Source organism: Ctenopharyngodon idella, chromosome 1 (assembly GCF_019924925.1).
Source record: "Ctenopharyngodon idella isolate HZGC_01 chromosome 1, HZGC01, whole genome shotgun sequence".
Taxonomy (NCBI): Eukaryota; Metazoa; Chordata; class Actinopteri; order Cypriniformes; family Xenocyprididae; genus Ctenopharyngodon; species Ctenopharyngodon idella.
In genome coordinates, this window is record NC_067220.1 from 18,678,942 (window position 1) to 18,701,685 (window position 22,744).

The window sequence follows — 22,744 nt, forward strand, 5'->3', positions numbered from 1 at the left end:
CTTATCTCTTTGTCTTTCCAACTCCTCCCTCAAGTCTTTCACACTGACTCCTGGTTCACTTGACCCCTGCACACTGGCACCTGGCTCACTGGCACCTGGCTCACTGGCACCTGGCTCACTGGCACCTGGCTCACTGGCACCTGGCTCACTGGCACCTGGCTCACTGGCACCTGGTATGTCCCTCTCAATTTGCTCACAGTGTTCTCCTTCCTTATCCTCTCTTCTCTCACTTTCCCTTCTCTCACTTTCCTCACTTCCCTCACTTCCTCCCTCAATGTCTGAAATGATGATATGGCATTGTTAGTGTTAAATGGAGAGTGTATAGGCTAGTCATTGTAGTAAGAAATATTAAAGTTTGACTTCACATTATTCATACCGAAGTTCATTTTAGGACAATACGTGTGGTCACTGGCCACTGCATGAACTGGAGGTTCTGTGGTACTTCTCACGGCAGGACCCTTCCGCCTCTTGGGCTCAGGGCGATGCACAAATATGGTTGGAACAGCGTCAGTTTTCAATATCAGATGGCCTTTTTTTGTTCTTGAGAATTGCTCTCCCTCAAAATGTGCCTGCATATGATATGAGGTTATTTTCCACACACTTTCCAGACATTACATCATAATTGTCAAATCACAATTTCATTGGAGTCTTGTACATATGACACACTGAACCTTGATCCACAGGTGAAATGTCCAAATGTGCATTACAAACATAACTTACTGCACACAGTTTTCTGTTGTTGTAATCTTTTGTGATGGTCAGGTTGCTTCTGCTGACTTGGGCTAACCATTTCTTTCTCCTGTCAGCATCTTTTGGGAAACCATACATCCGAATCCCTTTCTCGGACCGATTGGTGCATCCAAATGCCGCACAGCCAACCATGGTAAGAAAATCAATCTATAAAAGTTAGATGTTGTGATCAGTTTCCAGGGAAGGTGTGCCATCAAACCCTCCCACCTCTTCCTAACCAACTCCACCTCCTCTCTCCTCCCAAATCATTGCACTTCCAATACTGTAGTTCCTACACCTCCATTTTCCCCTATTGTCTCTTCCTGGACTCCATTGTGTTGTTGTATAAGAATAAAATAACAATAGTGGTTTTTGTGTGTGTGTATGTGTATATATATATATATATAATTTTTTTTTTTTTTTTTTTTTTTTTTTTTTTTCCTCATTTAATTTCAAATTCTTTACTGGGGTACAGAGCCAAAATAACAGAAATCCGGACAAACATCCACATAAGTATAGACATAACTATAGTTGTGTGCTCTCACTTCTTGCAATCTCAATCTCATGAAAATGTTTGGGAAACATAGGCTTTCAATGTTTATTTAATCTGTCCTTCAATATATTAACCTTAACTCTGTTTCCTCTTTCTTTACCACTCCCAGTTCTGTCCAGCTGCAATGGGCTTGATTGACTCAAGACCCCGTCTCATGGTTTGCTTCTGGCAATGGAATGCTCTCACCCAAAAATTCAAGTAACTATAGCATTACTTACAGCTTCCCTGTAGGAAGTCAAGCGAGTTTCTTTGAAGACCTAACATTCAAGGAAAATTTACCTATGTAATGTATAATTAAATGTTTTGTAGAATGCAATTGGTTGCCTTGTATATTTTTCACTGTTGACAAATTCTTTCTTGACTTAAAACTGAGCAGCTTCTGGCATTCATTGATATTCACTTGTTGTTCATGTATATATTTATGTGAATGTGTCTTAACATAACTTTAGGATGTTAGTAATTATGACCATAGAAGCACAAGAAAAATATATACAGCACATACTGTAAATGTATTATACCTTATCGGAGCAGTTGCTCTTCCCTCCAAAATTAAACGCACACAAAAATGAATTCAATTCAAGGGGCTTTATTGGCATGAAAGTTATAAGAACAATGTTTCCAAAGCATCAAAATACAATTTTCAATACAAACAATATATGCAGTAATGTTAACACAACTGGGTGAGAAACAGCCAAACTCAGCTAACAAGGTTGCTGAAGACAGTTTACTGTGAAAAAACATATACCACAGCAAGACGCAGCAATAAGACACAAGGCAGATGTGCTGCTTCAGATGTGCTGCCAAAGCTCTGTTGAAGAAGCACAAAGAAATTGAGGACTGGTCAGCAGTGTCAGCCAAAGAAACTTACTGCAGCAGATGAAAGACACAACATGCTTACTTGCCTTGCAAACCTTGAAAACTGGGGGACCCTGGTACATCCATCTACCGTCTGGAGAAGTCTGGTCAGAAGTGGCTGGCCAATTCCTAAGAAGAAGGTTTTAGGACCACTTTGATTAACTTTTTTGATCCATTTCAAATGTTGACTATATTATGTATGTATGTATGTATGTATGTATTTATTTATTTATTTATATATATATATATATATAAACATATACATTACATATGTGTTTATGTGTGTACATATACATGTGTGTGTGTGTGTACATATACGTGTACACACATAATAAACACATTATATGTAATGTATATTATTATATTATATTATATTATAATATAATATAATATAATATAGAGTAGTCAGCATTTGAAATGGACCTGAAGTTGTCCTAAAACCTTATTAGGACAACTTAGTTCTTAGAACAACTTTTCTTGTGTGTGTGTGTGTGTGTGTATAGAATATATATATATATATATATATATATACACATACATACATATATACACACACAAAGTATACATATAGTATACAGACATACTGTAGGTAAATACAAACAGTACACTAATGTTTAGGGAAGGATGAAGGGGTTAACCATACTGAAATGAATCCCGTTAACAGTAACGGTAATGTTATGGATCGTATTTAGGAAAACAGAACACACTGTAAGTGTAGTAAACATAGTAATCAATGCATATGCGTTAATATTTGCCGAAAAATGCTGTAATATAGTCGTTGCTGTAAATGTATTTTACGTTATGGGAGCAGCCCCTCTTCCCTCCAAAATTAAACACAAAAACTGATTAATGCTGTGTTTCCGCCACTCCCCAGAAAAAAATGCTATTATATGTATGTAATGTAAGTGTCAACGTAATAATCAATGTATATTATGCGTCAATATTTACCGATAATTGCTGCAAATATAGTTGCTGCTGTCTGTCCCGCTTAAAACCATTCAAACTGGTTGACAGCGCGGATTTGTTTGGAACTATTGAGAGCTACATGAACCACGTGACAGCGTGGCGGCGAGATCAAAGAGTGTCGCAACTCTCATATTTAACGGCTCTGTACTACTCTATTTGAACGATCAAATGACACTTGAGCCAAACCGCCCTGTCGACGTCATACACGCTTCAATGTTTTGGGTCCATCAATTGGGTGGCTAAAACGTAGCCTGAATCAATAGAATAGATTAATTCACTTTTAATAACAATGCCTTGTTTGTAATGACCATTTATTTTCACAAAATAAACTAACATTTCGTCTAAATATATGAAGGACTCGAGTGAATTTCTTTGTTTGTGGTTTTACTGGTAACTGACATCTGTCCCTTTTTTAAACGGCGGAGCGGAAACGCGCCTGGCGCCAAATTTCAAGTTTGGATGGTTGAACTGAAAGCAACGCAGAGGTTCTTTGAAGTTGTTATCACACATAATATAGCGTTGTTATTGTATTTTATTCGTACTGTGTTGGATCGAAATGTACATAAAGTCTATTGTACTAGAGGGCTTCAAGTCCTACGCCGAAAGGACGGAGATAAACGGCTTTGATCCGTTTTTTAACGCCATCACTGGCCTGAACGGCAGTGGAAAGTCAAACATACTCGATTCCATCTGCTTTCTGCTGGGAATATCTAACTTATCACAGGTGAGTTTAAATACATGCTAATAATTTGTCATCAACACATAGCCATATGTATAAATCAGCTCTGTGACAGGAGTTTTTCCGTTGCTGCGCTTCATTTTTATTTATTTATTTTTATTTAAAAAAATCCAATTGTTCTATTGTTTATAAAACACTTATATGACCAAAAGAGCATTAACGTTAGATAAAAGTTAGACAATAGATGTTTATATAAACAGTCGTGCTCTGTATTAAATAAATAAATATATATATACAGGTGCATTTTAATAAATTAGAATGTCGTGGAAAAGTTCATTTATTTCAGTAATTCAACTGAAATTGTGAGTTCAAACTCAAATTCAACTCAAATTCAATCTCAAAAAATTAGAATACTTTATAAGATCAATAAAAAAAGGATATTTTAAACAGAAATGTCAGGCTTCTGAAAAGTATGTTCATTGCTATGCACTCAATACTTGGTTGGGCCTCTTTTTGCTTAAATTACTGCATCAATGCGGCGTGGCATGGAGGCAATCAGCCTGTGGCACTGCTCAGGTGTAATGGAAGCCCAGGTTGCTTTGATAGCGGCCTTCAGGTCATCTGCATTGTTGGGTCTGGTGTCTCATCTTCCTCTTGACAATACCCCATAGGTTCTCTATGGGGTTCAGGTCAGGCGAGTTTGCTGGCCAATCAAGCACAGTAACACCATGGTCATTGAACCAGCTTTTGGTACCTTTGGCAGTGTGGGCAGGTGCCAAATCCTGCTGGAAAATGAAATCAGCATCTCCATAAAGCTTGCCAGCAGAAGGAAGCATGAAGTGCTCTATAAAATTTCCTGGTAGATGGCTGCGATGACTGTGGACTTCAGAAAACACAGTGGACCAACACCAGCATTTCCTGGAGACGTCTGTGTGCGGTGGCTCTTGATGCACTGACTTCAGTCCACTCCTTTTGAAGCTCTCCTAAGTTCTTAAATCGGCTTCGCCTGACAATCTTCTCAAGCCTGCGGTCATTCCTTTCACTTGTACAGCTTTTCCTACCACACTTTTTCCTTCCAGTCAACTTTCCATGAATATGCTTTGGCACAGCACTCTGCGAACAGCCAGCTCTTCCAGCAATGACCCTCTGTGCCTTACCCTCATTGTAGAGGGTCTTGATGATGGTCTTCTGGACAACTGTCAAGTCAGCAGACTTCCCCATGACTGCTGTTGGGATTACTGACCTAAACCCAGTATTTATACCCTGAGAATGGTAATTTAATAGAACTTGAAATTAAATATTCTAATAATTTGAGATAGTGATTTTTTTGATTTTGATGAGCAGCAAGCTGTAACCATCAAAATGAAAACAAAAAAGTCTGGAAATATTCTAAAATATATTTAAGTTTTACTTTTTGAATTAAATTACTGAAAAAAAAAAAAACAACTTTCATGATATTCTAATTTGAGATGCATCTGTATATAATACAGAGCATGACTGTTTAATAAATTATAGATGTGAGTTGCATATTTCAAAAGCTATAATGTAATGCTGTGTGTTTTGGTTTGTCAAACATTGTAGGTTCGTGCCACTAATCTCCAAGATCTTGTGTACAAAAATGGCCTGGCTGGAATCACCAAGGCAACTGTGTCCATCACTTTTGACAACTCCAACAAGAAACAGAGTCCACTTGGTTTTGAGACACACGATGAGATTACCATCACACGACAGGTATTCGGCCAGAGATCACTGATTTCAGAGATGGCTAGCAACACATGAAGGAGCAAGTTAATACAGCTTGTGACGCTGTTGTGTGCAGGTGGTCATAGGTGGACGCAACAAGTACCTCATCAACGGTGTGAACGCAAACAACCTGCGAGTCCAGGATCTGTTTTGCTCAGTTGGCTTGAATGTCAACAACCCTCACTTTCTGATCATGCAGGTAACAAACATAATACACCCATGTAAGATTTCTCAAGATATGTGGCCTAATAAGATTTATTTTTAAGTATTGGATTGTATTTTTATAAGCATTGGATATTCATATTCTTAACCACAGGACTTTCATTTTAAAATGAATGTGAATGGCTGTTTACTTATACTTATGGAGAGAAAAAAAAAAAGTATTTTACTTGTGTAATGTTCAGTATTTCTGAGGAAAAATTGTCACAGGTAAATGGGGTCAATTTGGATTTCATGTTAATTTTAAGACCAATTTCTATTTGGATTTCCTGATTCAATTGTAGTTAGGGTTCACATTCCCAGTCACTCTAATTTTATGTTTATTTCAGGGGAGAATCACCAAGGTCTTAAACATGAAGCCTCCTGAGGTGAGATGTGGTTGTCATTTGAATGTACTTAGCTGTGATATAATCACATTTGATTGTTGTACTAAAGGTTTCCATTAAATTGCACTTGATTGATGGATGAAGTGATACAAACATCCAGTGTCTTACATACAAGTTTATATTTTTCTTATTTGATTTTTAAAATAATTATGGCATGTTTTTATTCATAGATTCTGGCAATGATTGAGGAAGCGGCAGGTACCAGAATGTATGAGTGCAAGAAGATCAGTGCTCAGAAAACTATTGAGAAAAAAGACGCCAAGCTCAAAGAGATTCAGACTGTATGTACATTTATTTAAATATTCATTTTTATTTAAATGACCCAACTATTGGAATGACCGTCAGTTTTATCTCCGATATCGTCTTTGTCTGTTTGTGTGTGAGATAGATTCTGGATGAGGAGATCACACCTGCTATGGAAAAACTGAAGGAGGTATGTGTTTGTTTGATTGTTTGTTTTGTTTGTTTTTTTGTTTGTTTTTTGTTTTTTAAGAAAAGGAAAAAACATTAAAAAAAAATTGTAAATAAAAAATTTTGTTTAAAAAAATCCTCATGGTTGTATTTGTTCTGTGAAACCCAAAAGAAATCTTAAACTGAGTAATAGTAAATTAATAATGAATAATAACTTTATAATTTAATGTATGTTTGTATTAGAATACAAATCATGTATTATTTACATCTTTATTATATACATAATGAATAAATAAATAATAAATACATGAAATATGTAATTAATAATAAATAATGTAATATAGAGGCTATATTAATGTGTACGTCTAATTCTTTGTGCTGCTGAACAGTATTTTGTTTATCATTAAAGTTTTCTTACTGTGAACAGAGTACGTAATAACTTCTGCCATATATGCTGTACTTATCTTTTTGTCCTATCCTATCCTTCTCCCTTGCTTCTTAGGAACGGGCGTCCTACCTGGAGTACCAGAAGCTCATGCGTGAGATCGAGCACTTGAGTCGACTGTATGTGGCGTACCTGTTTGTGTGTGCCGAGGAAACCAAGCTGAAGTCTACTGAAGAACTGCAAGAGATGCAGAGCTCCATCGCACAGCTTCAGGAGAACATGAGACAGAACGAGGCCAAAGTAAAGGAGCTGAGCGCGGAGATACAGGAGTTGGAGCGCAGGAGGGACAAGGTGAGCAGCAGAGCAGACAGTCAGGGGGCCACATTTATAAAATATGTGTACGCACAGATTTGAACTTGGTGTGCGTATGCTAAAATCCATGCTAACATTCATATTATAAAAATGGTCTTTGAAATGGAAGCGCCACATCAGGGTTCAAGCAGGCTTACACACTTTTCACTGTGGCAGAGTTGAAGTACTGCAGGTATTTGGAAATCTAAGCAATTCTAGCCTCTTGCCATTCTCAAGTAAAGGATTTGGATGTTGACTGGTGCTCTTTTATGTCAATGGAATTAATTAGGTGGCGTTTACAAGGTGGAGATCTGAAACCACTGCAGGGCTGATTTCAGCTTTTGGGGGCTCACACCCATACTATATAAGATGCTGTGATCTTGAAAAATGGAAAGAGATCCAAGGATGAGTGATAGTGAAGTGACTCGTACTTTTTGATTTGTGTGCTACAAGAGTCAATCAAAAAGTTTAAGGTGAGGCAGGTGAAACTTGAATCGCTGATTCAGGGATTTATTCAGGGATGCGAACTGCTCAGTTTTCAGTAAAATAAGCTGTTTTTTACCCAAAATATGTCACTTAAGTTATTCATCTAGATCAGTTTTTTTGCACAAAGGTTTTATTGCTGTCAGTTTTTGTTTGCTGAGCCAATTGTATGCAGCCTCTTAGAGTTCACACAGAGTCCCTTTCAAGGAAAGTCACTCTGCAGCCATATTTGCAATGTCTTCCGGGTAACTATTTCGGGCATCCAAGACCAAGTCCTAATTATTTGAATGGGGGAACATGACGTGAACTGTCTCATAAATGTTGTTTCTTATGCTCAAATAGCAAAAGCTTATTTCTCAGGCTAGACCAGCCAATGCGCATGGCCCTGAGCGTGAGTCTCAGGTTCCAATACTGTTAGAACTGTAAGTGGTGTCTTTAATATTTACATTTTTGAATGGCACAATATAAATACTGTTCAAAAGTATAGAGTTGGTAATATTTAAGTGTTTTTGAAAGAAATTAGTTAAAAAAAAATGTAACTTTCTATTCATCAAAGAACCTTGGAGGAAAAAAAAAAATTGTTTCCACAAAAATATTTTTAATAAGAAGAAATGCTTCTTGAGCAGCAAATCTGCATCTTAATGATTTCTGAAGGAACATGTGACACTGAAGACTGGAAAAAACTGAAGCTGCTGAATAACAAAAATAAGTTAAATTTTAAATTGCATTACAATAGAAAAATTGTATTTTAAATTGTAGTAATATTTCACAGAATTAGTTTTTTTATTAAAGAGCATAAGAGACTTTCAATAACAGAAAAAGAAAAGTGTTACCAACTCCAAACTTTTAAAACGTGTTTATGTAAAATGTAAACATTAAAGAGTACACTTAGTTTTAACTGTATTATAATATATATACAATTATAAGTAGTCATTGTAACTGATAATTTCTTTAATCAAGCAATAGGACTTTTAATAGGTAATTTAAAACATAATTTTTCATCTCAGAAACATTGCAAGACTGCGGCCCATGTTATCTTTTCTGTGGCTGAAAAGCCGGTCAATAAATTTGTATTGTCCCACATCGATTATTGTAATGCTCTACTTGCTGGGGTCTCTACATCTACCCTAAATAAATTGCAGTATGTGCAAAACTCAGCTGCCAGTGAATCCTGTCAAGGACCAGGACAAGTGAGCACATCACTCCTATCTTGGAGTCCTTGCATTGGCTCCCTGTTTTGTTTGGTGTAGATTTGAAAATTCTCATGGACTGGGCCCTTTCTTCTTTTGCTTCTTTTGAATTACCTTGAGATTAGACATGCTTGATCCTTTACCACTGGTTTCACAGACAAGGCATAAAGAGTTAGTTCACCCAAAAATGAAAATTCTGTCATTTATTACTTACCCTCGTGCCGTTTTACACTCGTAAGACCTTCGTTGATCTTCAGAACGCAAATGAAGATATTTTTGTTGAAATCCGATGACTCAGTGAGGCCTCCATAGCCAGCAATGACATTTCCTCTCTCAAGATCCATAAAGGTACTAAAAACATATTTAAATCAGTTCATGTGAGTACAGTGGTTCAATGTTAATATTATAAAGCGACGAGAATATTTTGGTGCGCCAAAAAAAAACAAAATAACGACTTATTTAGTGATGGCCGATTTCAAAACACTGCTTCAGAGCGTTATGAATCAGTGTGTCGAATCATGATTCGGATCGCGTGTCAAACCGCCAAACTGCTGAAATCATGTGACTTTGGCGCTCCGAACTGCGGATTCGACACACTGATTCAATACGCTCCGAAGCTTCCTGAAGCAGTGTTTTGAAATCGGCCATCACTAAATAAGTCATTATTTTGTTTTTTTTCTGGTGCACCTAAAATATTCTTGTTGCTTTATAATAATAATATTGAACCACTGTACTCACATGAACTGATTTAAATATGTTTTTAGTACCTTTATGGATCTTGAGAGAGGAAATGTCATTGCTCCCTATGCATTCCTCACGGAGCCATCGGATTTCAACAAAAATATTTTAATTTGCGTTTCGAAGATTAACGAAGGTCTTACGGGTGTGGAACGGCATGAGGGTGAGTAATAAATGACATTACTTTGATTTTTGGGTGAACTAACCCTTTAAGCTAGTCCGAGACTAAAATGCATGTTTGAGCTGTTTTAACTGGAAGCAACTTGCACTGACATATCTTAAAATATGTAGTGCCATTGTTTTGCTTCAAGATGCACACCAGTAATGTTCTTTTCCAGAGTATGTTTATAAAAGCTACTTAAATATCCTAATTGAATTAAGGCCTAATCCTGGCTTAGGCTAAGCCCTGCATGTGAAACAGGGCCTTAGTGTTTTTAAATCTTAAAAATCATAGTGATTTTTTTTTATTTTTATTTATTTATTTTCTTCTTAAATTTTGATGTATGTTTTCATTGTCTTTTCTAATGTATTTTTTAATGTATTTTTATTTTATGTTTGTAAAGTGCTTTGGGATGCAATTTTCAAAAACAAGTTTATTATTGTTAAATATTAAAATAGTTTGAAAAGGTCACCTTAAACTTAAATTCTTCTGTCAGCTTTGTATGAGAATCAACAAATAGTTAATAATATTTTTTTATAGTTATTTTATTTTATTTTTTAATTTAAGTGTGTGTGTGTGTATATGTATGTATGTATGTATGTATGTGTATATATATATATATATATATATATATATCTTGCTATATTGTGATATAAATGTTGCTGCGTAGCTTTTGCTGAGTGAAGACGGCTTAACTGTTCTGTGTGGAGAGGAAAACTGTCACTAATTTATTAGAAATGATTTGTGGTCCTGATGAAACCCATTCAAGGTCCAGATTTGGACCGCAGTCCGCTAAATGGTGTGGTGACCTATGATTTATATGGGTAGGCTTTCTTTTACCTGAACAGGTTTGGTAATCGAGTATTTGTCCTGTGGAGACTGAAGGTCTGTAATAGAGGGTGGGATGGTGGAATGGTGGGTAATGGACTGGCAAAAGTATTAAATTCTTTGTACGGGAAAAGATTTTTGAATATTTTATGATGCAAATTGATACCTGTTAGAAAAGTGTGCGGTTGATTGATTTAATATTTCTGTCTCCTGTTGTATTCCATTAGCATGTCTCATATCTGTGTCTGTCTCTCTAGGAGGTTGGGGGGGTGTTGAAGGCTCTGGAAGAGACCCTGTCTGAAGCACAGAGAGTTGACACAAAGGCCCAAAGCGCTCTTGATATGAAGAAGCAAAATCTGAAAGATGAGACCAAGAAGAGAAAGGAGCTTGTCAAAAATATGGAGGAGGTAAAAATCATTTATAAATATCTGAACTACAAATGCTATTTAAAAAACTGTATGTAATTAAAATTATTACAAATAGATTTAATTTAAATACTTAAAATCAAATGAAATAGAAATAATAACATAAATTAAAGGAAAGATAAAATTTCCTGTAGGGTAGATTGGAGGTCTGTATTTCAAAGTATTGTGATATTATACATCAAGATATTGCCAGAAATCAATGTTGTTGTTTTTTTTAAAATGTAAATTATTTAAATGTTAACTTTATTTGAACTAGGATAAAAAGATGATGTCAGCTAAGGAAGTGGAAGTTGCCAAGGCGATGGAGCGGCTGAAGGCCATACAGGAGGAGGGGCAGAAGGATGCAGAAGCACTGGAGGTGGCTCAGCAGCATTTTAAGGCAGTGTCAGCTGGTCTCTCTTCCAATGAGGATGGAGCTGAAGCCACACTTAGTGGTCAGATGATGACCTGCAAAAATGACATAAGTAAAGCTGAGACAGAGGCCAAACAGGTGACCTTTATGACCTTTAAAGACTGTCAGTAATCAGTGATGCGGGAATGTTTGTCCTCTATATCATTTGAAAACTTTGTTCACTGTCCATGCTGTATTATTTCTCTAATAAATAATAATGTCCGAAGACTACACCGTTCAAAAATTTGGGGTTGATAAGATTTAATATTTTTGAAAAGTCTTTTAATGCTCACCAAGACTGCATTTATTTGATCAAAAATACAATAAAAACAGTAATATTGTAACATTTTTACATTTTTACAGTTCAAAATAACTTTTCTATTTGTTATATATTTTACAATGTAATGTTTTCCTGTGATGCAAAGCTGAATTTTCAGCATCATTACTCCAGTCTTCAGTGTCACATGATCCTTCAGAAATTATTAATATGCTGATTTGCTGCTCAAGAAATATTTGTTATTATTATCAATGTTGGAATCTCAAACTGCTTAATATTTTTGTAAAAACCATGATTCATTTTTTTCAGGATTCTTTGATGAATAAAAAAGTTCTAAAGAACATTAATTTAAAATAGAAATCTGTAACATTATAATGTTTTTACTTTTACTTTTGATCAGTTGTGTATATTATATTATATAATTTTTTTGTAAAGTGATTGTTAATGTCTCTGTTCTGTGTTTTAGGCTCAGATGAAACTGAAACACGCTCAGCAGGAGCTAAAGTCTAAGCAGGCTCAGGTCAAGAAGATGGACAGTGGCTACAAAAAAGACCAGGACACATTTGAGGCTGTGAAAAAATGCATAGAAAAACTACAGGCTGAAATGAAGAAACTTAACTATGAGGGTACTAAAAACATATTGAATGTAATTGTAGTTGAATTGGCTGCAGTTCATTCAAGCCTAATCTTTAACTGATAAAGAAAATAAATGGCTGAATGTTAAGATGAATGTGAATTGTAAAGTCAGGTTGAATTCAGATTCATTTTTAATTCAAGACTTAAGTATTAGATTAGTCTCTTAAAGTAGATTTGATTTGTATGTTCAGATGGAAGAGAGGAGGGTCTGTTGGAGCAGAAGAGGCAGTTTTCACGGGACGTCAATCAGCTCAGAGAAACCTACGAGTCCCTCATGGGGCAATTCCCCAACCTGCGCTTCGAATACACGTGAGAACATGCAGGCCGTTTTCATCTAGACTCATTGCTTAAGTTTCATTCATACACTTCATTCATTTAGCTAAAAATTACAACAATGAATCCAATCGTACTCTCTCTCCAATGGGGGGGGTGTGTGTGTGTAGGGACCCAGAGAGGAGCTGGGACCGCAGTAAGGTGAAGGGTTTGGTTGCAAATCTTTTCACTGTAACTGATGTGTCAAACGCTACAGCCCTGGAGGTGGTTGCAGGTGGTCGACTCTATAACGTAGTGGTCGACAACGAGGTAAGTCTGGGCATAACTATTGGTTAGATTTTTGTCATATACTACCATTCAAAAGGTTTGGTTCTATAAATATAATGTCCATATAATTTTGGAAAGAAATAAATACTTTTATTCGGCAAGGTTGCATTCAATTAATCAAAAGTGGCAGTAAAGTCATTTATAATGTTATAAAAGGTTTCTGTTTGATATAAATGCTGTTCTTTTGAATTTTATTAATCAAAGAATCCTGAAAATGTATCATGGTTTTCACCAAAAATAAGCAGTACAACTGTTCTCAACAATCTTACAGACTGCAGACTTTTGAATGGTAGTTTGTCATTATCTAGCAAAGTTATGTTTTGATTTTAAACTTGGCTATTTGCAGGTTACTGGAAAAAAACTTCTGGAAAAGGGTGAACTGAAACGCAGATACACCATCATTCCTCTAAACAAAATCTCAGCACGGACCCTCAATGACAACGTAGTGCGCGCTGCCAAAAACTTGGTGAGAGCTCTGCTATTGAGCTGTTGTTGATTTGATTATGATTTGTGTGAAATATTCTAAGCAGGTTTTTGTTTAATGAAAGGAAACCCATTTGTTCTGTGTTGCAGGTTGGGCCAGATAACGTGCACACGGCTCTGTCATTGGTAGGTTATGAATCTGAGCTGAGGAAGGCCATGGAGTATGTTTTTGGCACTACGCTGGTTTGTGACAGTTTGGACAATGCTAAAAGAGTGGCCTTTGACAAAGGTGTGAGCACCAAAACAGTCACACTTGGAGGAGACGTGTTTGATCCTCAGGGAACATTAACGGGAGGTTTGTAACTGCATGAGATTCAGACCTGTTATTAATTCTCTGTGTTTACTAAGTTACAGCTCTATTTGTTCTGGGATATAATTTCACCAAAATTCCAAATTACATAAATCTGACCTTTTTTCCTATTGATTTTGATGAGAATTTTTCTTGAATATTTTTTTCCTTTTGATTATGGAGTGAATTATGAACTGTATTTTTATTTACTCATATATATATATATATATATATATATATATATATATATATATATATATATATATATATATATATATATATATATATATATAATCGCTGTTTTGCAGAAAAAAAGTTTCTCATTATTATGACTTACAGAATTATATTTTTTACTCAACTGTGGCAGAAACGGGCTTCCATAGTTTTCCATAGTTCTCACCCACGAGAATTAAAATCTAAACATGCTGTTTGCATATTCAGGCTAAAAGTTTTCGACCTACACAAATATATATTTTCAAAGCTGTTTAGTATGTGGCAGTTTGGTTCTGCTTTATGCTCTTGGCAGATGATTTATTCCATTATTAGCTAATCTTGCATTTTATCTGTACATGCATACCCTGGGAATTAAACATTCTGCTGTTTGAGCTACAGGATTGCTCAAAGATACATCCCCCCCACCCCCATTCTTTATAGTTATCACTTTTGGCATCAGCCATTGAAAAACTTATATTGGTGGACCACTATTTACAAAGAGAATAATGAGACCTGTGGGGTTTTTATCCAGAAGACCGATTAGTTTACAGTCTGAATACATTTCCAAGGCAAAGTAGAACATGGTGTTCTTTAATAACTGTTAAGTGTGTGTGTAGGTGCACGTGCTCAGACGGCCTCCGTCCTGTCTAAACTGGCTGAGGTAAAGGACATTCAGGATAGTCTGAGGACTAAAGAGGCAGAACTCACCGCAGTGGAGTCTGAGCTCCGCAGCCTCAAGGGCACAGCTGAGAAGTGAGTCTCTGTCCAATATACAACCTCTTAAAAATCCTCACTGACCAATCAGAACAAAGCTACAAGGTGAAAGGCTAAACCTTTTTTATTGTTCTCCTTCAGATATCGTCAGCTGAAGCAACAGTTGGACCTGAAGACTGAGGAGGCTCGAATCCTAGAGACCAAACTTCAGCAGAGCTCCTTCCATAAACAACAGGAGGAGCTGGAGAACCTGCGCAAGACCATCGGTACAAACAAATACCCCTCTTTGCTGATATGGTGCTTATTCTCATGCTGAAGTCAGGACTCTGTACAGCTACACAATAGGACCGACTGTTGGTGTCACTGTTCTTAAACCATCCTGGTGCTCTGTTTCTTTAGAGGAGTGTGAGGAAACGCTACAGAAGACAAAAGAGGTTCAGAAGAAGGCGGAGGAGAAGTACAAAGTTCTGGAGAACAAAATGAAAAACGCTGAGGCCGAGAGAGAGAAAGAACTGAAAGCAGCCCAGCAGAAGCTCAACCAGGCCAAGAGTAAAGCAGATGCCTTCAACAAGAGATTGAAAGAGAAACAGCAGGTACTTTTTGTTTACTATAGCCCTATTCGCACAGTAATTGTTTCTCATGGGGACGTAAGGTGTTTTCAGTGTTTCAGTTACTTTACTTTTGAAATGGGCCATTATAATGGTAGCAACAGGTTTGCAACAGGTGTACATTTCACAAGTCGACAAAGTAGCCAGGTTTTTCATGGGTATTTGCAATATTTCGTTATGTAAATAAGAGGTTGTGTTAACTTATTTCTGCTAACTTCCACCTTTTTAAAATGACATCCATCTTTAGGAGAGATAAAAATGCAAGATAAAAAGCATTTAAACCATAGTGTCTATGATAAATATTCTATTATTAATTTTGTTGTCAAGTCACCTTTATTTATGTAGCACTTTATATAATACAGATTGATTCAAAGCAGCTTTACAGTGATAAACAGGAAAGTAATGATTCAACGATGCAAACAGACTTCAATGGACTGCTTGCACAACTACTTCTGTGTTCTACTTATTACAACTCGGGAGTTTCTGGTAACAGCGTTCAGAGCACCTACATGCATGAGAATGCAGATTATTACTACATTTTATGGCTGTCAATTGATTAAAACAAGGAATCATGTTCTCTGCGATAATATGAATTATCTTGAACTTGCTGAAATGTTAAATATAAATCTATTTTCTTTCCAACTGTGCATTCTATTTTGTCAACACGATGACTATAGTACATTGAAAATATACATAACCGGAAATAAATGAGCTGTACTATGTCAAAACGGAAGTGCATCAAAAAACTTAGTGCAAGTTAGAGATCGACCGATATGGGTTTTTCTATAACCGATGCCGATGTTTAGAGGTCAGGGTCAGCCGATGGCCGATATGTGCTGCCGATTTTTAGGGCCGATATCTTGAAGTTTTCCCCTTCATTTGCATGCTAAAATGTCACACTAATAATAAGTGGATGCACAACATTTCTAAACTTAACATCATTTATTGAACACTGACTTGATTTACATAAAAGTTTTAGAGCATTTATCAAGCTGAATTTTTCAAGTTTGTTGGAACATAAATGTAAACTTAAATATACATTTAAATAAAATAAATACAACTTTATAAATAAAAATCAATTAAAAACTTTGTCATGTTGCACAGCCTTGTATGCAAGAACAGTGCTAAACTCTTAGTGATTTCTGACATTCTTGACGGTTAACGTTAGACAGGTTTAATGAGGATAATAACTGCGACATATATATATATATATATATATATATATATATATATATATATATATATATAATGTCATTGGTCGGAACACATCACTTTATTAGGCTGATGTCCATTTTTTATTCGCATTACACAGTTGATGGAAACACACGCAGATGCGCATATTCTTGAGATGAATTTTCATTAATGCAAAGTTGGATAGAAACCCGGCTATTGTCTGCATCAAACCATGCTTCTGAACAAATGTCATACACTTCTGCGCAGTGGCGTAGCGCAAATCCGCGGGGGTTCAGCCAAGAAGGGGAGCCAATGGATATCACACAAGAAGCAATGTGCAAACTTTGCGGAAAAGTTATGCCGGTAAAAGCTTAACCTCGGTCAGTATTCAAAGTGAAAGTAAAAGTGACGGAGCTGCCTGACGCTGCATTAACGGAGCATTTTCTCTCAGAGACGAATTTCAACATAATATGCTGATAACGGTATATAACAGTCTTAATTTATTCCATTATTTCCTTTGTGGCCCGTATATATAGTGAAAAAAATGAGAAGAATAGTATTTCGTGTTAAACAGCTTTGTTTTTTTTTTTTGTTTTGTTTTTTTTGTTTGTTTGTTTGTTTGTTTTTTAAAGTTGGTGAAGTAGCCTAAAGCTGCTCTTAATTTTCATTTATGACTGCAGTGTTAGGAAATATTATAGACTGTTAATAATTTTAATTATAGGTCTAATTCATTGTATAATAGACCTAAAAAATGTTTAAAACATTTTCAAAGAGGAGCTGATAGCCTAATCTTTTATTATCCTAACAGCACGTCAGTTATGCTGTGATGCGCTGTGAAATTATTGCGGGGCAAATTTATTATAATATTAATTTAATAATAAAAGTAGCTTACCTAATAGTAGTAATAATAGACTAGAAGAATGTAACAGGCTTACATTAATTGGAAATGCCAAATCCTCTTAATATTGACAATATTTGTTGGAGTAACGTAGCCCTCAATCACGCTGCAGTGTTTGTCAGAGCTGTCGCCTTCTCCACCCCAAGCTCAGAGTGAAATTCTCCGACTCCGATACAGGAAAAATAAAACAGAACTTATAACATTGGGGCTAATATGTTAGCAAGCAAGCTGCTGGTAGTTTTGGACTACAGTCCTTAAAGTTAACTACAAGTAAGCAAACCTTCAACCAGCTGTACCATTATGCCAGTTCCCGACGGTTCTATGCTATCCGTTGTTTCTTTCACTAAGTGCAGCAACACCTCATAGTTTACTAGTAATATATAGTAAATATATGGCCATAGGACTTTGAAATATCAGAATTTAAGCCTTAGGCTACCTTTATCTCCCAGGACTGTTGTTGAATCTTCCAAAAGTTTCAATTCACATGCGGTGGCAGCAGCACATTCCACCGCACCAATAACACAGGGCTGCCCACGGACGTGCCTGGCTTTAAATCGGCGCTACTAAACACGGATATCGGCCGATGCCGATATATTAAAAAAAGACAAATATCGGCCCGATATATCGGCCGACCTCTAGTGCAAGTACTCCATTCCACTGTAAAGCAGCTCTAAAACGACGCCATTATTCAGGTGAAATCAGTTCAGTGTTAATTAATTTTGGTTCAATAACTGTGTGAAGAAAAGAGTGATGTCATCAGCTCAGATCAGTTGTCATCCGATAGTGTCGGTGCATTCAAGTCAATAATATTAATATTAAGTCATGTTTTGCATGTCACTATGAGAGAAGTGCATTTTCAGGTTTGTAGGATCACAGAACTCGCTCCTCCACTGTGAATAAATTTAAACATGAGTTTTATCACTGTATGCGATTATTTATTTATTTATTTATTTATTTATTTTACACATCCACAAGAAAAACAATTACCGTGTTAATAGGGATTGTGACATATTTCGAAAAAAGAAACATTTAGGAGCAGACTTTTGCTTACTCCAGTTTATTTATTAGATCTGATTTGGGTTTGTTTTATTTATCTTGCATCACTGTTCTGATGGTCATGGAAAACCTAGAACCATTAAAGAACTTTTTTTTTCTCTCTAGCCCATGAAATATTTATAGTTGCTCTTTGTAAGTTCAGTCTAGAAAAGTCCTTATTCTGTAATCATGAGTGACTGCAAACGTTGTGAGGATTCATTGGTCAAAAGATGTGGGAATTCTGTAGTTTAAACACTCATGTTTTAGATTTTGAAACTTTTTTTTTTTTTCCCCTGTAGGAGGCAGATGCAGTAGCTCTGGAGTTGGAAGAGCTGAAGAGAGAACAGGCTGGATATGAGCAGCAGATTCAAGCTGTAGATGAAGCTCTCAAAGCCATACAGGAGCAGATCGACACCATGTCCACACAAGTTTTGGCCAGTAAGGTATGGAAATAACCACAGTTTCCTTATGGTGCGTTCACACCAGACGCGAATGAAGTGTTAAGCGCGAGTGATTTACATGTTAAGTCAATGAAAAGACGCGAATAGACTTCCTGAGGTGCGAATCGCGGGAGTTGAAAAATCTGAACTTCGGCGAAAATTCGCGCCGCGTTAAACAATCAGGAGCTTGCTCTAGTAGTGACATGATTACGATGTAGTGAGAGGAGGCAGAAATCCGAAACAACAATGGTGGACAAAATCATCGTCGCTGTATGTGGATACCCGGAGCTGTACGATACATCTTCATACTTTTATAGAAACAGGAATAAAAAGGATCTTGCTTGGAAGAAAGTGAGTGAGGAGGTCGGACAATCTGGTAAGTTGTAAAAAACGCTCTTTACTCAATTTGAGCTATATATATACATATTGAGACTACAAGTTAGCTAAAGCCAGCAAATTGAGCTTATTTGACGTATTTTACAACTACTTTCCTGCTGACGAGTTGATGTGTTTATTCAGAGGAAGTGTGCAGAAACGAGACTGGAGCCGCCTGGCAGAATTAAGCCCCTGTCATGACACAAATTTGCGTCTGTTGTGAAGTGAATTTCACGCGCAAATGAAGCGAGTAAACTCAAAATGTTCAAGCGTCCAACTACGCGCGAATAGCACGATTTATTCGCGCAAGTCGCGTCTGTTGTGAACGCCCCATAACAAAGATATCCCTTAAGGCAGGGGTGTCCAAACTCTGTCCTGGAGGGCCACTGTCCTGCGGAGTTTAGCTCCAACTTGCCTCTACATACCTGCCTCAAAGTTTCTAGTATGCCTAGTAAGACCATGATTAGCTGGTTCAGGTGTTTAATTGGGGTTGGACCTTAATTTTGCAGGCAGTGGTTCTCCAGGAGCAGGGTTGGACACCCCTGCCTTAAAGGTTATGCGTTTCATTTCTGTGGCATAAATGTTAACTGTCATGTTGTGTGTTTAGGAAGCAGTGCGTGTTGCGCAGGAGCAGCTGTCCCAGCAGAAGGAGGTGATTCTGGGACAGGAGAGAGAGATTAAAGGAAAGACCGGAGAAGCAAACCGCCTCAGAGAACAAAACAATGACGCCCAGCTCAAAATCAAAGAGCTGGAACACAACATCAGCAAACACAAGAAAGACAGCGCTGATGCCACAGCCAAGGTCAGAGGAAGTGAATGATACCAATAGAGACTAGTGTGTTGTTGATTCGACTGTATGTAATGATTGCGTGTGTTCAGGTGGCCCGCATGTTAGCTGAGAATGACTGGATTTCCTCTGAGAAGCATCTCTTCGGTCAACCTAACACTGCCTACGATTTCAAGACCAACAATCCCAAAGAGGCTGGACAGAGGCTGAAGAGACTCGAGGAGACTAAAGACAAGCTGGAGAGAAATGTCAACCGCAGAGCCATGAACATGCTCAGTGAGGCTGAGGAGAGGGTACGACCTTTGACCTCTTTAGTGACTGCTGTAAAAGATGTTGTTATTACAAGAATACATAAAACATACATGAAAGTAAAAGAGCAGAGGTAAATCTAAAGAACATGCCTGGGTCTCCAGACTCGAAAAAAGAAATAAATTATTTTTAGTACCAATACAACAAGCATCTTTCTTTTTTTATCTTATTTTATTACTAATATATCCTGTATATTTAATGTCTGTATGTGTGTGTATATATATGTATATTGATTTATTTTATTTTTATATAAGTCTCTTATGCTCACCAAGCATCCATTTATTACAAAATATTATTACAATTTAAACTTATTTCAATATATTTTAAATTATTCCTTTGATGGCAAAGCTAAATTTTCAGCATTTGTTTATTAATATTATTTTGCGTTGTCATGCATGGATGTTTTTGTGAGATTTGACCCAGTTACAGCTCTGGAATTTTATTATATTAATACTAGTAGTAACTATTATCATTATAATAATTATAATTGTAATTATTTTATATTATGCATGTTTTTTTTATTTATTATTTGTCTGCTTTCTTTCAGTACAATGATCTGAGGAAGAAAAAGAGAATTGTTGAGAATGATAAAGCCAAAATCCTGGAAACAATTGAAGAGCTGGACCAGAAGAAGAATGAAGCACTCAATGTAGCATGGCAGAAGGTAAAATACCAACCCATGACCCATTAAACTTTTACAATTAATTATAATCACAACTTGTAAGAAAAAGATAAAACAACCATGATGCATCTGGTTCAGTACAGTCTATGTGATTGCAGGTGAACAAGGATTTTGGATCCATATTCTCCACCTTGTTGCCTGGGGCAAATGCCCGTTTGGCTCCACCCGAGGGGTGTGGTGTCCTGGATGGGTTGGAGTTTAAAGTGGCTCTAGGGAACACCTGGAAAGAGAACTTGACAGAGCTCAGCGGGGGTCAAAGGTCAGCCTTTGCACAACTCTTTTGCTAAAAGTGGCATATCACTCCTAGAATCAATAGCCATTTTGGTTATGGCTCTCCAGGTCACAATTTCTTGGCCACAGATCCATTAGAGCATCAGATCGTGGACTGAGCCAATTGCTGCATATTTCCCAGTACATGTGCTGCCCATTGATCACCTGATGCATTTGTGCGTTTCAGGTCTCTGGTGGCGCTTTCTCTAATTTTAGCTATGTTGCTGTTCAAACCCGCTCCCATTTACATCCTGGATGAAGTGGATGCCGCTCTTGATCTCTCTCACACCCAAAACATCGGACAGATGCTGAGGACACACTTTACACACTCACAGGTAATCCACAAACTCAAAATTAATGTCAAAATGAGCTACACATTAGTTTTCCAGCACATCAGTAATACGCAGCTGTGACTGTATTTGAACAGAAACTGAATGAGCCATTTTTTTCTTTGCAGTTTGTGGTGGTGTCTCTGAAAGATGGAATGTTCACCAATGCAAACGTGCTCTTCAAGACCAAATTTGTGGACGGCATCTCCACAGTCACTCGCACAGCTCAAACTCACGAGGGAAAGGTTTTGGCCCAGCGCACTCAGGAGAAAGCTAAGGACAAACGCCAGCGACAGATACTGGCCAGCTAAACACTTTCTGTGTTGCACAAATGTTTAAGCTTTTATTACTTTCAGTTGAGAAAATGAAATGGTATATTTAAAATTGTCAGTACTAAAAGCTTTTTGGACCCATCTGATTTGTGCATCTAATGCATGTGAAATAGCTCTGTAAATCATCTTTCCATTACTTATTTTAATACTGTTGTATTCACACACAAATCTTTTCACATTATTATTGACATTATGGAGTGTAGTTGCTATGCTACTTTTTAATCCTGCTGTTTTTACTGAGACTGTTTTCTCTCTTTGTGCGCTATACACTTTCAGTATATTTGTTTGTAAGGTGATTTTTGGCCTTTTCAAGCTACTTTTGTATAAATAAAATGTCAAAAAAAAAGTTGTGGTTTCAGAAATTAAGCCCAGACATCCTGCCTAAATGTACATTTAAGATAATTGATTACAGTTTGATATAGTTTTTGATATTAGTGTAGTGTATTTGATGTCATAAAATAGTGGTCTAATTTACACTTGTGTATTGTCTCTTGAGGTGTCCTCTCTCCCTCTCACATATACATACATATATATATATTTGTTTTTATATATATATATATATATATATATATATATGTGTGTGTGTTGTTATCAGCTAGATATTACTTAAACATTAAGTGGACTAAATGCGTCAGATATGTTGCAAGAGATAAGTATTTTCTTTTTACCAAAATAAAATAACATGAATTTAGAAAATAGATGAGAAATTTTCATTTCATGCTTATTTGTACAAATACACTCCCAAACAATTGCACTTTATTTTTAATTTAAGGGGCACAAACTACAAAGGGTGAGGAGACCT

General features: G+C 36.6%; 1 protein-coding gene and 1 long non-coding RNA gene across 2 annotated transcripts; one reads left to right on the forward strand and one right to left on the reverse strand.

Annotated features, from left to right (window-relative positions):
- Positions 1-1,852: 1,852 nt before the first annotated feature.
- Positions 1,853-3,498, reverse strand: LOC127494662 (uncharacterized). The gene is made up of 2 exons (XR_007924939.1): positions 3,086-3,498; positions 1,853-2,266 (listed from the first exon to the last, which is right to left on the reverse strand). It is a non-coding gene; the product is annotated as an uncharacterized LOC127494662 (long non-coding RNA).
- Positions 3,499-3,532: 34 nt separating this feature from the next.
- On the forward strand, positions 3,533-22,640 carry smc2 (structural maintenance of chromosomes 2). Its single transcript, XM_051860511.1, has 24 exons — positions 3,533-3,827; positions 5,364-5,513; positions 5,602-5,724; positions 6,074-6,112; positions 6,301-6,411; positions 6,519-6,563; positions 7,044-7,277; positions 10,934-11,083; positions 11,358-11,591; positions 12,236-12,395; positions 12,597-12,714; positions 12,849-12,987; positions 13,352-13,471; positions 13,579-13,783; positions 14,608-14,743; positions 14,846-14,970; positions 15,104-15,297; positions 18,718-18,861; positions 19,841-20,035; positions 20,113-20,313; positions 20,877-20,993; positions 21,110-21,270; positions 21,469-21,616; positions 21,739-22,640. Exons 1-24 carry the CDS (start codon positions 3,660-3,662, stop codon positions 21,919-21,921), a joined length of 3,600 nt encoding a protein of 1,199 aa, XP_051716471.1. The 5' UTR covers positions 3,533-3,659; the 3' UTR covers positions 21,922-22,640.
- The last annotated feature ends 104 nt before the right edge of the window (positions 22,641-22,744 follow it).